Source organism: Drosophila santomea, chromosome 3R (genome assembly GCF_016746245.2).
Source record: "Drosophila santomea strain STO CAGO 1482 chromosome 3R, Prin_Dsan_1.1, whole genome shotgun sequence".
Classification (NCBI taxonomy): Eukaryota; Metazoa; Arthropoda; class Insecta; order Diptera; family Drosophilidae; genus Drosophila; species Drosophila santomea.
Genome location: NC_053019.2, coordinates 13,427,655 through 13,443,321, shown reverse-complemented (window position 1 = coordinate 13,443,321; position 15,667 = coordinate 13,427,655). Strand labels below are relative to the sequence as shown.

The 15,667-nt window shown below is 44.7% G+C and overlaps 5 protein-coding genes across 5 annotated transcripts; 3 read left to right on the top strand and 2 right to left on the bottom strand.

Moving 5' to 3' along the window:
- The first annotated feature begins 400 nt into the window (after positions 1-400).
- On the top strand, positions 401-1,566 carry LOC120453394 (wnt inhibitor of Dorsal protein). The gene has a single exon (XM_039638083.2). It carries the CDS (start codon positions 481-483, stop codon positions 1,408-1,410), a length of 930 nt encoding a protein of 309 aa, XP_039494017.1. The 5' UTR covers positions 401-480; the 3' UTR covers positions 1,411-1,566.
- A 316-nt stretch (positions 1,567-1,882) lies between these two features.
- LOC120454210 lies at positions 1,883-2,949 on the bottom strand. The gene is made up of 2 exons (XM_039639306.1): positions 2,277-2,949; positions 1,883-2,208 (listed from the first exon to the last, which is right to left on the bottom strand). Exons 1-2 carry the CDS (start codon positions 2,947-2,949, stop codon positions 1,883-1,885), a joined length of 999 nt encoding a protein of 332 aa, XP_039495240.1.
- Positions 2,950-4,636: 1,687 nt separating this feature from the next.
- On the top strand, positions 4,637-5,787 carry LOC120452884 (protein apnoia). Its single transcript, XM_039637339.1, has 2 exons — positions 4,637-5,018; positions 5,391-5,787. Exons 1-2 carry the CDS (start codon positions 4,904-4,906, stop codon positions 5,687-5,689), a joined length of 414 nt encoding a protein of 137 aa, XP_039493273.1. The 5' UTR covers positions 4,637-4,903; the 3' UTR covers positions 5,690-5,787.
- Positions 5,788-7,380: 1,593 nt separating this feature from the next.
- Positions 7,381-8,901, top strand: LOC120453739. Its single transcript, XM_039638571.1, has 2 exons — positions 7,381-7,894; positions 8,456-8,901. The coding sequence occupies exons 1-2, from the start codon at positions 7,381-7,383 to the stop codon at positions 8,899-8,901; spliced, it is 960 nt and encodes a 319-aa protein (XP_039494505.1).
- A 405-nt stretch (positions 8,902-9,306) lies between these two features.
- Positions 9,307-14,137, bottom strand: LOC120453041 (acyl-CoA Delta-9 desaturase). The gene is made up of 5 exons (XM_039637561.2): positions 13,805-14,137; positions 11,203-11,488; positions 10,806-11,142; positions 10,246-10,592; positions 9,307-10,176 (listed from the first exon to the last, which is right to left on the bottom strand). Exons 2-5 carry the CDS (start codon positions 11,486-11,488, stop codon positions 9,920-9,922), a joined length of 1,227 nt encoding a protein of 408 aa, XP_039493495.1. The 5' UTR covers positions 13,805-14,137; the 3' UTR covers positions 9,307-9,919.
- Between the last annotated feature and the right edge of the window lie 1,530 nt (positions 14,138-15,667).

The following is a 15,667-nucleotide window of genomic DNA, read 5'->3' as shown; positions in this document are numbered from 1 at the left end:
GCATTGATGTTGTGCAGTGTGAGTCCGGGAAAATCCGGCCGTACTGAATGGACTCGACTGGGTTTCATTCACCCATTCATAAGCACGTCGGGTGCCGTTTAGGGCTCTACCTGCCTAAGCGTGGGAAAGTTGCTCACAGCGAGGAGGATCCTCCTCCTCCGCCGCAGGACGAGGCCAGGTAGTCAACCAGGAAACTGGTCTGCTCCGCAATTGCGTCGCGGGCTGCCAGTGGGTTTTTGTACCCGTCCGCCATCCGGGAGTTTCTACCCCCTGTCCATGCAAAATTTCCAAGTGGAAAACGGCAAATTTCCGGTTTTTTGAGCAGGCCCGAAATTCCCACGGGCCGGCCCCAGGAGGGCGCCCCGGCGTGGGATATGCAGGCTATATAAGTGTGCTGCCCAGGCTCATCATCATTCAGTCGAGCTAACGACATCGCTGAGATAACACCATATCATCACAACAATAATATTATCGGACAACATGATTTTTGCCATCACATTCTTTTTGGGTGTTACGAGCACCCTGGCAGCAGTTTTGGAGCCCATGAACTACTACCAGTACACCCAGTTCCAGGCTCCCCTTTCCTGGGAGGATATAACCGGAAAGGGCGTGAAACAGGCCCTCGACAGCTGTCAGCAGAGTTTCCAGTGGCAGCGATGGAACTGTCCGAGCCAGGACTTCGTGCAGAAGAACTCCAAGCCGGAGGAAAACTCACCAAATCGGGAGGATGTCTATGTGGCGGCCATTTCCATGGCGGCCATAGTGCACACTCTGACCAAGGACTGTGCCAATGGAGTAATCGCCGGATGCGGATGCACTGAAAACGCCCTGAATGTACCCTGTGCCCATGAACCCACCAAGGCACTGGAGCAGTACGAAAAGCATTTCGGATCGGGATCAGGAGCCACCGGTCACAATCGACGGGTGGTAGGAGCTCTACTACAGAGATCACTGGAGCAAGAATGCCGATGCAAGCAACCAGGACCTGTGCAGGGCGAGTGCCAGGAGGAGGAGTGTGTGGCGGTACTGAAGCCATTCGAAGCCATTGCCCAGGATCTCCTCCAAATGTACGACGATGCCATCCAACTAGAAGGAGCCAGTAGCAATCTGAAGATCATGTGGGAAAACATTCCCCTAGACTCCCTGGTTTTCATGCAGGACTCGCCCAACTACTGCGAACGCGATGCCACCGGATTGTGGAAGGGAACTCGGGGTCGCCAGTGCTCCAAGGATGGCAGCGGTTCTCTGGAGGAACGCCTCTCCTGCCAGCAGCTGTGCCGTGTGTGCGGATACCGCGTCAGATCCCAGCACGTGAGAACCGAGAGGAGGTGCAATTGCAAACTGGTCTGGGGATTCCGGCTCCAGTGCGATGTGTGCGTCCAGCTGGAAAGGCAGTACTCCTGCTACTAAACGGATTTTCCACTGGAAATGGAATCCAGGACTGGGGCGCTGGTCGAGCCCAACGAAAAAAGTTTACCTACATTTAAGTTAATTTATTTGATTCCACCTCTTATTTATTGCCACAACAAATGCTATTAATAAATACGTTATTTAACATATACCATACACACAATCTTGCAATCACTTTCCTTCGCATTTATGGGGCTTTTATTTATGGACTCTAAAGCAGACTTTATGTCATCGGTTCTAGCTGCAGGTGGTTAATAGATTAATGACTTCTAGTCAAGACTTTCATTCAGAAGAGTTTTTTTTACTAAAGCTTATAAATAATATTTTGTATCGTTATTTCATAGTTTTGGTTGGGTAAAACTACTGCCATTTGAACTCAAAGAAAAAGTATGGTGATCAACCCGATTTGTGTATATGTTTATTTGGAAGCACTAAAAGCCTAGACCGGAAACTTATAGCCGTGTGAGACCACCTAACTGATCCAGGTAGTTGGCTTGCCCTCCACCCGGTAGCCATTGTATGCGGCAGCCGCCGAGGAGGCAGCGGCGGCCAACTCCGACCTCCGACTTGGTTCACCGGCCCAGTAGGAGGGCACCTCGTAGCTCTGGACCATCTTGTTGCCATTCTTGATGGCCGAGATGATCAGCAGGAAGATGGCCAGCTTGCCCACCAGAATCGATTTGACCAGGAGCAGCTTCAGCTTGGTGACCAGAAACGGAACAATGGCCGATTGGATGAGAAAGGGTAGAATGAAGAGTGGTAAGACTTTGGTGATCATGTCGTACTTCTTGCCGCGACCTGAGAAAATAATGGATTGTTTAAGTTTTTTTTTTAAATATAATATGTAGAAAGCAGTAGAAGCCCACCTTCTTCACTATTATCTAAGGTTAACCAGCGAGCTCCGATGATCTCCTTGAGATTCTCGCCATCCAGTTTCACATGCACAATGTCGTTGCTCATGTCCAGACTGACGTTCAGTCCAGGACCCACATAGTACCGCTGTATGCTCTCGTCCTCCGTTGAAAAATCCGGATGATCCGTTTCAGATTCCACCTCCTCCTTTCGCTTGTTGCGATCCTTGCGCTTGCGTTTGCGTCGTTTTTTGGCAGCTAGTGATTCACTATCATCGTAATTGGGAGACTCGGTTTGGGTCTCCATGAGAGCCTCGGCTTGGCCATCCTGACGAATTTCCTGGGCCAGTGAATCCCTTGGGTCCTCTTGATCGGGCTCAACCATTTCAGGTGCACCATTTTCCGCCACTTGGGGAGCACTTACGCGATCTCGCAGGCGTTTCTTGTACTCACTGGTAGTTTTGTTGCCCAAATAGGTGCTCTTGTAGTTCTTGTAGATGCCCATGAAGATGTGCGAGTTCTTGCGCAGCGCCTGCTTGTCCTCCGGCTCATAGCTGCTGGCCAATCCTCGTGCCGCCTCCTGGCTGACGGTGGATGTCTCCTGGTTGACATCGCCACTGCTGTCCTGGCCCAGGGCCAGCGAACTACAGAGCACACTCAGTAAAAGGAACCTCACCAAGTCGCTCATCTCTGTTGCATGTCAGTTGGCTGTGGGTCTGCGTGAATTGATCTTGGTGCAACCGCTGCAATGGCCTGCTGCAAAATGTGGCACGATCGGCGATGGCCAAGCGTTTTATCAACTCCGAAGAAAGCTGAAGAAAAGCAGCAGAGTAGCGGCTGAGTAGCCAGAGTTAGCTGCATTCTGAGGCTGGAATTGGCATTGGAATTGAGCACAGAGACAACTGAAAAGAGTGGCGAGAAGTGGCCGCAGCATCAGCAACCTGTTGCCAGTTGCAATGTGGCAAGTTGCAGGTTGCGAGTTGCCACCACCGCTAGAACACGATTCTTGTGCTGGATCCTCTTCAATTAAATTGCCAGTCGCACAAGTCGATGTCTGTGTTAGAAGTAGTGGCGAAAAAAATAAAACTGGAGTAGGCCTGCAATTTCTCAGTGATCTTGCTCATTGATTTCTTTTAGCTTTAATTGCCCCCGGCACCCCGCGGTATTGGCCATAAATAACGCTGGCTCTCTAAGTAGCCTGCTAACGGTTCCCGACTCCATTCTTTAACCCACAACTGCAGACTACGGTCTTCAGACATGAGACGCCTCCAATTAACGCTTGACGGCCGTCGCATGGGAAAGTTGTTGACAAAACTGGCGCAGGCGGCAGATCGCTCTCAAAATCCAGAGTAGAAAGTAAATTCTATCCATCCAGCGTTGCGAAAAGTCCGCTTTACCGATTTGGTCACCTAATTTACTTTCACACAATTAGCAAACAAATACTTACTCCAACTCGCGGTAGGGAAATCTTTATTGCGGTAGCCATGGTTTTATTTCCCCAATAACATGTCCATGGCAATTTGATACTCAATACTGTGTTTTGGTAGCAAGTAGCACACAAAACTTAATCTAATCTTCGTCTGGCTAATCCAGTCCGAGAAAGATCCCAAACGACTAAAAACTCGAACTTAAATCTTGTATTTGAAGAAATGGTTTCTAAACAGCCTATCATTAACAAGTTTACTGTGAATATTTGTATTACTCCAAGCTTCTACAGGAAACCAGATAAAATAAAGAGAAAAACTGTCACTATTTACCCATGTGTCATTTGCATTTTCATACACAGTGGTTAATGAAAGTGAATTGCGATGCAGAGGGCGTGGAATGCCAAGCATTCATCAATGAACATCCGTTACTCAGCCGAATGGTAAAACATAGTTGCGGATTTAAGTGCGGGTATAGATTATAAATTAAAATGCAGTACGACATTGTTAATTAGCTGATAAATCATTATCGGCCGGTGACGAAAAATGAAAGCGAATCGAACCCAGAGACTTGGGTGCTGCCCTCAATATAGACACGCGTCGTGAAAGAATGCCCATGTCCAAGTTCCATTCCATTTCCAAGTTCCTATGCAGCACACTCCCAAATGCGTTGGGCCCGAAAAAGGGCCCTCAGAGGTAGTGAAAATAATAACTGACTGCATGCATATTCAAAAATATACACTGCGCGAAATTAGAAGTAAATCAATCAGCAAAATTGCGAATAAAGTCACGTCGAGTTGTCACAATTAAAATAAAATAATAAATATACAAAACATACAAATATGTAAATTTGATTTTATAAATATTGGAAATTATTATTATTATTAGAATGTTAATTGACAATTAACATTGACTGCATTTTTTCCAGTGTGAAGGCATCTATGAGCCGGGGCAGTTCCATTTCAGTACGAGTCGTAAGGCAGCGGCACGATTTGCTTGTTTTGGCGCACGTTCGTGCCACGCTGCGGCTACGCGATGTCCGGCTCCCGAATTTCAAGTAGCCGCCCAGTGAGACGGCCCAGACCCTCGATAAAAGCCAATGTCAATGTGAGCCCTCCATTCAATTGCTAGCCAGTGCCGGAGTCGAGCAGTGCAGTGTCGAACGGATTACCAGATACTCATCCTCAAGGAATCACCAAATTGACTAATCAACTCGAAATGGCCGCCAACCAGAAGATTGTGTTCGCCCTCGTCTGCCTCTTTGTGGCATGTGATTTGGTGCTGGGTCAGCAGCAGGCGGCCAACAGCTCGGATGCGGAATCGGATGTGGCGGGTTAGTGCTTATACTAAGTGTTAAAGTGTTGCTTACTTTTAATTGTAGAGTCCTAGAAACATTTTCTGTGATAAAATTTTCCAGAGAAAGTGAATATATGCTGATGCTAGTTGTTATCTTAAGGCATACAAGTAAAAAAACGTAAACGTCCATCTCTAACTTATACAATTTCTAAATCAATTCAGATTCTAAGAATCTACTTATGAGAAATAACTTACTAGCTTCAAGTGTAACAAATCAAAATGTATTTCCTAACTGAAGTGTACCTCCTCACAAATTTTAACCAAACATTCTGTAAACATCTAAAAAAGTTGTCTTTTTTTTAAATCATTGAATAATTATAATAAATTTAATTGATCTTTATTTTTCCAGAAAGCCGTACTTTTGGCCATCATTTCCTGCGGCGCATCAGCTTCGCCTTGGTGCCCGGCGCCTTCGTCGTGGGCGTGATCACTACCCTGCTGGCGGCCTTGACTGTCGTCTCCATCAAGGGACTGGGCGTGGGCGTTATCCTGCTTGTGTTGGCCATTGGACAAATGCTGTCTCGTGCTCTTCCCGTCCAGGCAGCCGCCGCCTATGCCGCTGCACCCGTTCCAGTCCAGGCTCCCGTGCCAGTGGTCTACTCCCACTCGCACACCCAGCAGCCCGTCTGGTTGGAGAAGGAGTGGTAGAGGATTTGGTTCGGCTTCGGATGGCCAGGATGACAGTGCAAGACCAGGGATAACGGCGAGCTGGTAGCGGGCCAGGATTCAGATTTACCTCAGCCTCAGCGAGCGTGCAACCAAATAATAATTTAAGTCTAGTTTAAATTATTTATTTAACTTATTTATTTATTACAAGTCGAGGATGGCAAAGGCATTTAGCCGAGAATTTGTATTAAAAAACCATTATGCAAATTAGTCTGCTGAATGAAGAAACACTGCAATTGAGCAAAGAAGAAAATTGATTTAAATATTATAAAGTAATGATGTTTGACAAAAGAAAATCTTTTAAAGCAGAAAAAAATAAATATGATACCTATAATAAAAGCACATTAAAGCATCTAAAATTATGTTCAATAAAGAAAGAGTAAATGACTTAGATGCCCCAAACTTATATAAATGCTTATCAGATTTGTAAATAACAAATCAATTATCGAAATTTTCAGCTGACAGCGGCAATGGATTTTATTCGATTGCGTGTGCCTTTCTGCTGAAATGAAAAGTGAAATTTCTATCTCATTTTGTATTCAACAGAAGGCGTTCGTGATTTACAGTTCTTTTAACTGCTCCTCCGCAGTGCCACACGTATAGAAAGCTATCTATAAAGATACTCCCAGTTCCAAAATAATCGAAATGGGTCACTGTTAGTCGGAACACCAACGCCGATAATTGTCTGGGGCCCAGATTTCTCCGAGACTTTACGGCTTTACTCATTATGGTTAGGACTAATTAATTAACTCTCACTTGATCCATCGTCACTTAATTCAAAGCGTATCGATTTTCTAGCGATCTAGCCACTCAATCATCTCAAATCCGGCTCTAATTGTTCCACTTTGTGGCAATTTTTCAATTTTGCACACTGTCAACAAAGTATCGCATTAAATGGATACACTTGCGGATGTTAATTAATCAAAGTTATTAATGAACAATGTTTAAACCATTATTTAAATAAAGCTCTCTTGGCAAAATTGTATTGTAACAATTATTAAATACAAGCAGTTGCAGAAAAATAATTTCAAAAAAGTTTACTATATGTAAAAGGTTTGTATCTTGCCAGAGAATACTATATTTACATTTTAAAGACACAGCTTATATTGGGGAGAAAAATACATGTAATTTCATACACCTCCATGAGTGTTTTCAAATATTCTTTCGATATTTTCGATTCCATTTTTGCTTTCAAAATGTTCTACATTAAAAGAACACCTGGTTGACCATTGAGTTACTTTTACTTGCAGACGCACTGGTGGCACAGTTTTTGCTATTGATACATGGGGCAGGTGCGCCACATTCTCAACTCGAAAAGAACTGATTCTGACAAAGATTAGAGGCATGACAACTGGACACAGAATTTTGGATGTAAACAAACGAATGTATCGGCCATAAGTCATGCAAGTGGGGCAAGTAGCTTGCAGCATGTTGCAAGTAAGAGCGAGTGCCGCCTGACCCGCTAAACTAAATCTAAGAGGCAGTCGAGCGTTGGCGATCGCAAACCAGTTGGCCCGGCCAGAGGAAAGTAGTGGCCAAGAATTGGCATTCAGTGGCCAGACAATCGGGCTAGGATGGCAGCTGCACTTGGCCAAGATGTGCATTCAGTTTTCCACTGTCACTGATGCCGTGCAGTTGTGTTGTGTAGGCAGAAGCGAAATAAACATACAAAAATGCGAGCTAACTCGACAAGATCCTTATTCTGGCACATCCTGCTCGGACTTTGCCTGTGTCTCCTTCTGAATTACCACCCAGCACTTGGCCAAGATGCAGTGCGTCCTAGCGAAGACTTGAACCCGGGCACAGGTCGCAGTCAGTCGGCGAATAATGTGTCATACTTTAAGGCGTCCATTCCAATGAGAATCTACGAGTGTCTGCGAGAGTTCAGCATGCTACACTGCACGAAATTGTACGTGCTTCAGAAAATGGAGGAGCGCCGCCAGATGCCAAACAGTGGCAATCTCACCCGCGACTTTGTGGATCAGTTCTTCGGGGACGAGACACAGATGGGTAGTCTGGTGGGCAAAAAGTACCACAAGATGTCCGAGAAGGAGCTCAACCAGCGATTAGTCGTTAACTTTCAGCGGTTTTTTAAGCATCGCGATCTCAAGATGCACTTCCTCCCCGGAATGCTGGTGAAAATTGTGCCCAGCAAGGACAACAAACTGAAGTTCTCGATCAAGAAGGGTGAGCTTATCAGCTAATTTATCCATCTCGTATCTATTTATACATAGGTACAGTCTTAAATGTAAGACTGTTAATAATATATTAAATTTTAACTGGTTATCGCTGTCGTTTTATATTTCCTTCAATATTAATAAGAGTGAAGATGCATACATAGATGACACTTTCACACATTAATGTCGCATTTCATATAGAAAGATTGGCTACCTTGATTTTAAGCGTGGCCTTCGTAATCTTAAAATATATGACACATACCCAAACCAGTGCTGGGAATTTCGTATTATATAATCTTTTAAATTTGTAAATTAGCATAGTACAGCTTGCGATTCTAGACGTTTTAAAAAACAAACATTAGATTATCTACTTTTGATGACATTGAGAACAGAAACAAAATTTGGAAACACTTATGTGCAATGTTGTTCAGAAAGCAAAACTAAATTTAAATTAAGGCAATAACATTTTTGAAAACAATGACTAGATTTAAGCTGGAAAGATACAAAAATATATATTTCTATATATATCATATATTTTTATATGATATTTACCATTACTTATATTCTGCAGCACCCAAATCGAGAATGGGGCGATCGCGAAGACGTGAGACCGAAGAAATGGACCTCAACCTGATTAATATTCCGTCCATAGGTGGGGGTGGTGCGAATAGTGGAAGTGTGGAGACCTACGAACCGGAAGCGGAAGGAGATTCCAAGCAGCAGGGGGCGTTGGGAGGCGGAGGAGGCGTGGCCGGTGGCGAGGGAGGCGGCGGAGGCATTCTGGGCAAGCGCAAGAAGAAGAACTCGTACAAGGTCACCATGATGCAGGTGGCGGTGCCCATGCTGATCTTCCCAGTCGTTCTGCTTGGCAGCCTTCTGCCCTTCATCCTGCCAGCCCTTAAGATGGCCACCATCCTGTCGCTGGTGATGAACAATGGCGCCTTTATGGCGGCTTTACTGTATGCCGCCCGTACCCAGTTCAACACCCACGAGGAGCAGCACATCAGCTACAGTTAGCTCCCGCATTAGTGTCCATTAGTGTCCTTAGTCCATTTTTTCATTAATGCCCGTATCTGTGCTTTATGTCTTTGGAAACTAATAAAAGATATAAAATATATTTAACATTTTGGTAAGCCAAATTACCTTTAACAGGCCAAATTTGAAATGCCGAAATTTATTGTACTTCAAAATATAATTACAGCAATTATACACAGTAGAAGTCGTAAAGATATAGAAATAGCGAGTTGGCACTCGACTTAGACAACTGTATTAAAGTGTAGTTATAATAGATGCTGTGTTTACTCACCATTACAAATAGTTTTTACTATGAAAATATTTAATCAATTAAACATTTAAACACTCATTTGGATCTTGAGAAATATTGCGTATGCCACCCTTTTCGAAAGTAATTTCATTACAATATTTTTGTTTGGTTTTTTATAATTTTGTTATAATTTTCAACAATAGTTGGATTGAAATGTACAATTTAGACCTACATAACTAACACAATGTACACACACATAAAAGTCGATGCTTAAAGTAGATCTTAGTAGGTACGCTTAATTCTAGAACCTCTTGCGTAAATATACATTTATGAATATATAAAAATAGAGATAGAGATAGTGATAGTGATAGTGAAAGTGATAGAATTAGGGAGAGGGTGGCAGATGTGTTCATTATCCCCGAACGACAAGTGCGAGATAGGATTGTGTAGAGAATTAATAGGGTGCAGGTTTGTTTAACACTCAGTTGCTGCGAACGAGTTGCATTGACTAATCTCGAATAGTTTTCATTTGTTTTGTAGTATTTGGAATTGAAGCCATTGATATATAAGATGTTCTTGCTGCCATCAAATCGGGTCCCACGATCGGAATCCTCCGTATGTGTTTCTTTTCAGTTTTTTCAGTGTTTACAGCCACGACTCAGATGCGCAGGCAGTACGGAGAATAGGCAATTAATATAATCAAATACTGGAGACCCGATGTGGCAGCAAGAAGTGTGTTCGTTTGGGTGAACTCCCACTGACCCCCGATCTCTAATCCAGCTTGCACTCGGACTCCTTGTTCACCACATTGGCTCCCTTGCGATCCTCCTCGCTGATGTCGTTGTCGTCCCATCCCCAAATGGCGTGCTCCTCCTTCTCGTGATCCAGGTGGGCCACCAGCTCGCTGGTCGGGATGGCACTGTTGTTGTTGGCGTCCAGCAGGGCGGCAATGTGGGAGCCATCGCCAGTGCGGAGGACTCTCTTGTAGACCATCTCTTGGGAGACGAACTTCAGGTCATAGGCTTGTCCTTTGGGTGATAATAGAAAGGTGAAAGAGTTAGTATACATGGAAGGGCATGAAGTGCAACAAAACCTACCGATCTTAGCCATCACATCGATAAAGGCCGTCGTCCAGTTGAAGCTGTAGGTGCCCAGTTCGGCTGCCTTGTAGTCCCAGGGGAAGACGTGGTGGTAGTTGTGCCATCCCTCGCCGATGGTCAGGGTGGACACCACCTTGTTGTTCATGGCGCTCACGTTGACATCGTAGGGCTTCATGCCGTAGAAGTGGGCGGCGCTGTTCACCAGCCAGGTGAAGTGCAGCGACAGGCAGAAGCGCAGCATGGAGCAGGTGAAGAAGCAGACGCGCAGCGAGCTGCCCATCACGTAGTAGGGGAAGATCATGGGCAGGACGAAGCAGCAGATGGGCATCACCACAAAGTACATTCTACGGAAATATTAACTGTTATAAATACAAGTGGGTAAGAGTTGGACGAGGTCCCAAATCGGATTTAAGTTGATATCATTGCATGTTGCATCAAAGCAACATTGTTTGGAAGATCAATGCTCATTGCCTACTTTCGGGCAAGCAAATTAATTAGTTAGCCGAATTCAAGAACACCCTGGATGGATAAACCTCTCATATCTATGGTACACTCACTTCTTCTGGAACATAACGACGGGATCCTGCTCAATGTCCGCCATGGAGATCTGCTTGCCCTTGCTGGTCACATCGGGGTGCTTCTTGCACATCAGCCAGCCCATGTGGGCGAAGAAGAAGCCGCGTCGGGAGTTGTGGGGATCGGCGTGTGTGTCGGTGAACTTGTGGTGCACACGGTGGTCACGGGTCCACTCCCAGATGCTGTTCTGGAAGGCCAGGGACTGACACAGCATGAGGAATATGCGGAGTGGCAGCTTGGCCTTGTAGGCCTTGTGGGACCACAGACGATGCACTCCGGCTGTGATGCCCAGACCGCCAATGAACATGGTGGCATAAACTGCAGATGATCCAGATGCTTAGTAAAGCAAAGACGGAACTCGCTGACACTCAGACTCACCTGGCAAGAGCTCCCAGTAGGCACTCTCGGCGAACACCAGGTACAGACCGTACAGGGCCATTGAGTGGAGGATGACGAAGAGTCCCACGTTGAGCCACACGATCTCCATTTCGTAGGGCTTGTTCTCGGGCGTCTTGGCCTCCGCCTTCTTGGCCACCTTCTGGGCGGGCGCGACTGCTGGAGGGGCGGCGGAAGCGGCTGGTGTGGCGGCCATCTTGTTGTTGTTGCCATCGGCAATGGCCGTTTCGGCCAATATAAAGGTACTGCCTATTATGTTGGGCGACATCTGCAAGCGAAACCGGAAAAGCAATTAGTTTATCCCATTGGCATTCAATAGTATTCTTCTTTCTGATTTATGGCCTGTCGTCCCGACTATGTGGAGCCCACGTGGTGATGCAAATCAATCGGAGGGTGCTCCTCTGTGGCAGTGCTTTCCCTCATTTAAATGCAGGACGCATTGCTATTTCACTATGGCACTATGAATCTCCATATGGAAGGCATCACCCCAGCTGCACGACTAATTATGGACCACAATTGAGGTGAGTGCCGATCGGCGACCTTCGGCAGTTGGCCAGCTTCAATGATACTCAAAACTGATACAAAGATAGCAAGCCGGAAGCACACAAAGAGAATTCCGAATAAAACGCAATCCAAAACCCAATCCAAAACCCAAGCCGAAAAAATCCAAACAACAAAATCCCCGCAGAAAAACAATCAATAATTTTTTATGTTGTACACGACGATTGGAATATTTGCATATCCATTCTTTACAAACTCAGGTTTGAGTCTATCATTGAAAACGAGAAAAGGTTGGTCAAGAACCCCAAAAGGTGTACCCTAACCATTAAGGTTCTTTCAAGATCATTTGATACAATGCTGCAGTATGCTATACAGTATATAAACTGGAAAATCGTGGAAAGTTCTAAGAAATGCATTGAGGAGTCCAAAGTCATTGGTGATTTAGGCAGACAGTTTGCGAATTTGAATAACTTTGTTATTTATGCAGAGCTGAATTAATTCATGAGCGCGGGCTAGGTGAAAAAGTTCATTGCGACACATTGCGCATACGCCCTGTGGCTCCATTTAATGGCACCACACAATGCACTTTGGAGCTGTGCAATTTTCGTATCTCTATCTCTGGGATATTTAAATAATTGCGGGTGCCGAGAGATCGCCACATAGAGTTGGCAACAAAAATAAGTTGGCCAATTGTATGAATGGCTGATCTTCAACTCTCTAGAATAGATAAATTAGACAACCGGTTGACCTCAGAGCGGCTGCATGTCTCGCATGGATTCAAAACAAAAGTATTCTTAGTGCTGCTAGCTGTGCGCATAGATTCGAAGCCATTAACTTTCCGCAGTTCAATGTCAAGTCGTGTGTTTTGAATTTTATTCGCCTGCTTAAATCGGTCTTTCGGACAAGGTGGCCTTTGCCCCAGTACGATATGTAAACCACTGGAAATTAGAGCCACTATTAGGAGGCAATTCGTTATCAGGTGCTAGGGAATGTAATTGAATATACGATGAAGCCTACAGCCAACTTAATATCATGCAGGTGCCACGCGCGGGCTGAATTAAACTAGTTTTGCCACGGGTCTTCTTCAGATCGATTTTGAGACTCGGATGAGTCCAGCGCTCAATCATCCTTACCGGAATATTAGCATAGTTAAGTAACCACGATAAATTTATGTATAGAACTGCTTTTGTTTCGGGTTCTCGGACGCCGAATCAAGGTTGGTGTTGCCAACGAGTTTTGGGGGGTTTTTGGCAGTATGTGTCTTTATATTTAGGGTTCATCTGTGGGTTTCGTGCTCCGTTTTTCTTGGGACGGGAAGTCGTCACAGAGCACCGTCGAAGTAATAAATATGATGCGAAAGCTTATTGTTATGGGACCTGACTCAAATCTAATGCGGGGTGTGATTGATACCACGGGAGGAGCACCATTGATCGATTCGAGCACCGCACGCAGCTGGAAACGCTTTTCGCATACCTAATTTACATCAGTCATGATGGAGCCCAGAACAGAAACTGGGAACGTGACTTTGGTCTGGTCTGGTCTGGACGGACTCTCGGGCTTTCCATCTAAGCAGATCCCATCGGACTTAATATGCTTATGACCACATTATGCGTGGCATCCATACTCATTATATCTTATATATCACTCTGACGCATTCGCAATTAGCGCTTGCGGCTAGAAAAAAAGAGATTCGATTCGACTCGAATCGAATCGATTCGTGAAACTAAACTCCTAAAGTCAACTATACAGAATTCCATTCGTTCCATGTAGGGCTAGCATAATTTTAAGAATTATGAGGGCTACGTGAGGCGACAATGACTACTTTTTGGGTCTTGCCTCATACGCTTTATTAAATTCTTTTCATAAATATAATTTATTGCTCCATGAAATGCTATTTTCTATGCGTGAATCACATGGCTGATTGAAGTGCTATCTGTCGATAGCTGTTGAAATTCGACTCAAACTTTTATGATGGGCAATCGAGTTCCTTCTATTTCCTATTTGCTGACTTCCGCAATAACAATTCCAAAAGCAAACTGGTTTCTTATGCTCGGTCTCTATAAGAAATGTGACCCACACTCACCTTTAAGGATTGAGTTTGCAACTAATATGTAGAAATCCAAGTGGAAAACTCAAAATCCGCTGAGTTTGTTTTGCTCGCACTACACTTGATCACTGTTGGCACTAGAGTTCGTTTCGAATCTCCTCGATAAGGACGATTCCTCGATATATGATAGCTTTTCGCTTGGGTTCTCCGCTTTTTACAGCCACTACACACGGCACGTCCACGAGGCGCGATGAATGCACGGCGTATGAGGGATCGTAGCAACTGGCAGTGCTTTTTAAGCGCCTAGTTCAAAGAATTCGCACACCGCACCGCGATCGATCGTTAGACGCTTGGTTTTTGAGACTTTGAGACGCTGATCGGGCCGAGAGAGCTGGCGGATGGATACAGTGCCTCAAAAGTTAACCAACACCGAAATTTAAAGCCGTCTCTTTGCTACTTCGACGCTTCTGCCGCCGCTTCGGTTCTTAAGACGATCGTTTCGGATCGTTTCGGATCGGCTCGGATCGGATCGGATCGTATTAGATCGGATCCGATGGTATCGTATGGGGGCGAATCGGATCTCGGATATACGGGGCCGGGGTCGCTTATGCTATATCTTTTGCGTGTATGCGTCTCATAATATTCGGCGCGTGGCTGTTGTGGAACTTGGTCTTCAGGCGGATAGCATAGAATATCCAGTTCACTTGCACTTTCCATTGAAATAAAATTATATGTATTAGGGGTAAGTCCCCTGGAAATCAGTTAGTGGCTCTACTCACGTACGAAGTGAAGCCACTACATTTTGGCCAAGTTTATTTGCGTGCATTTTTTTTTTTGGATCATCACGGGTCAAGCGGTTCAAACTATCGGTCAAGTGAGATCGTCACGTCGACCATTGATTTCTTTTTTATTTTCTCATCTTTTTTTTGGGGATTTGTACCGCCTGCTAATGAAGTGCTTGGGAAACATGTTTTCGAATTTCGGTATTATATAACGTTCTGACTTTTCTGAGGATCTGGGCCATATATAACGCGATGTATGTCAGATGCCAAACGGTTAACCAGTTTGCTACCTCGGCCTTGTCTCCATATGCATATTCGGATGATTTTGACCAACTGGTCACAGATTCTAATTCATTTTGTCGGTTGGTTTTAGACATTTTCCCCGCCGCATGGCCGACATATAATTGCTGTTTAGTCCGTCCAAATATTTGGCCAACCGGCTCATGAAATGGGCCAATAATGACTCGATTCTTTTGGGTGTTTTTTGTAGAGCTCGCTGAGTAAACAGCAATTACCGCATCGTAGGCTAAGAAAAGGTGGTCCAAAAAAGCCTTTGTTGACAGTTTTCGCGTTGTTGCGGTTTTGGATAATTGCCGTGTTTTCACACCAACGCCGCAAAGTTGAACCGAGCCGGTCCTAATTTTGTTTAGTGGCGGCCACTAAAATTGTTTGCCATCTGCCTGCATGTGGTGTCAAAAACCCCTTCTCGAACCGAAGGTTTCGTGGCCCCGAAGGTCACATGTTGCATCTTGCAGGTTGAAATTGCATAGTGGTTACTCAGTGGGTTATACAGCGCCGGGTTAACCGGTTTGGCATCACGTTTCCATCCGATTCCCAGTCGAGTTGGCCTGTAATCGCAGTACCCTAAAAAAACAAAATATAAACAAACATGCCACGATTTTATGGCTTTCGATTTCAATCAGCATAATTCCAGTGTTTATTTTCAACACGTGGCCACTAAAGAGTCATTAAACCACTATATTTTGTGCCCATTTGTGAATGGGAAATAACATTTATTGCAGGTAAACTCATTCATTTAATTATTATATTGTACAAAAAGTATTTTAAATACAAATTAAGCCAATAGAAAATAATCCAAAAATGTGCACAAGTTCCA

Bases quoted from the DNA above. Each gene is read 5' to 3' on its own strand.
- LOC120453394 (XM_039638083.2), top strand. From the start codon at position 481: ATGATTTTTGCCATCACATTCTTTTTGGGTGTTACGAGCACCCTGGCA.
- LOC120454210 (XM_039639306.1), bottom strand. From the start codon at position 2,949: ATGAGCGACTTGGTGAGGTTCCTTTTACTGAGTGTGCTCTGTAGTTCG. The intron at 2,209-2,276 runs GTGGGCTTCTAC...TTATTTTCTCAG, and splicing joins CTTAGATAATAGTGAAGAAG to GTCGCGGCAAGAAGTACGAC.
- LOC120452884 (XM_039637339.1), top strand. From the start codon at position 4,904: ATGGCCGCCAACCAGAAGATTGTGTTCGCCCTCGTCTGCCTCTTTGTG. The intron at 5,019-5,390 runs GTTAGTGCTTAT...TTATTTTTCCAG, and splicing joins TGCGGAATCGGATGTGGCGG to AAAGCCGTACTTTTGGCCAT.
- LOC120453739 (XM_039638571.1), top strand. From the start codon at position 7,381: ATGCGAGCTAACTCGACAAGATCCTTATTCTGGCACATCCTGCTCGGA. The intron at 7,895-8,455 runs GTGAGCTTATCA...TATATTCTGCAG, and splicing joins GAAGTTCTCGATCAAGAAGG to CACCCAAATCGAGAATGGGG.
- LOC120453041 (XM_039637561.2), bottom strand. From the start codon at position 11,488: ATGTCGCCCAACATAATAGGCAGTACCTTTATATTGGCCGAAACGGCC. The intron at 11,143-11,202 runs GTGAGTCTGAGT...GATCATCTGCAG, and splicing joins CTACTGGGAGCTCTTGCCAG to TTTATGCCACCATGTTCATT. The intron at 10,593-10,805 runs GTGAGTGTACCA...ATATTTCCGTAG, and splicing joins GTCGTTATGTTCCAGAAGAA to AATGTACTTTGTGGTGATGC.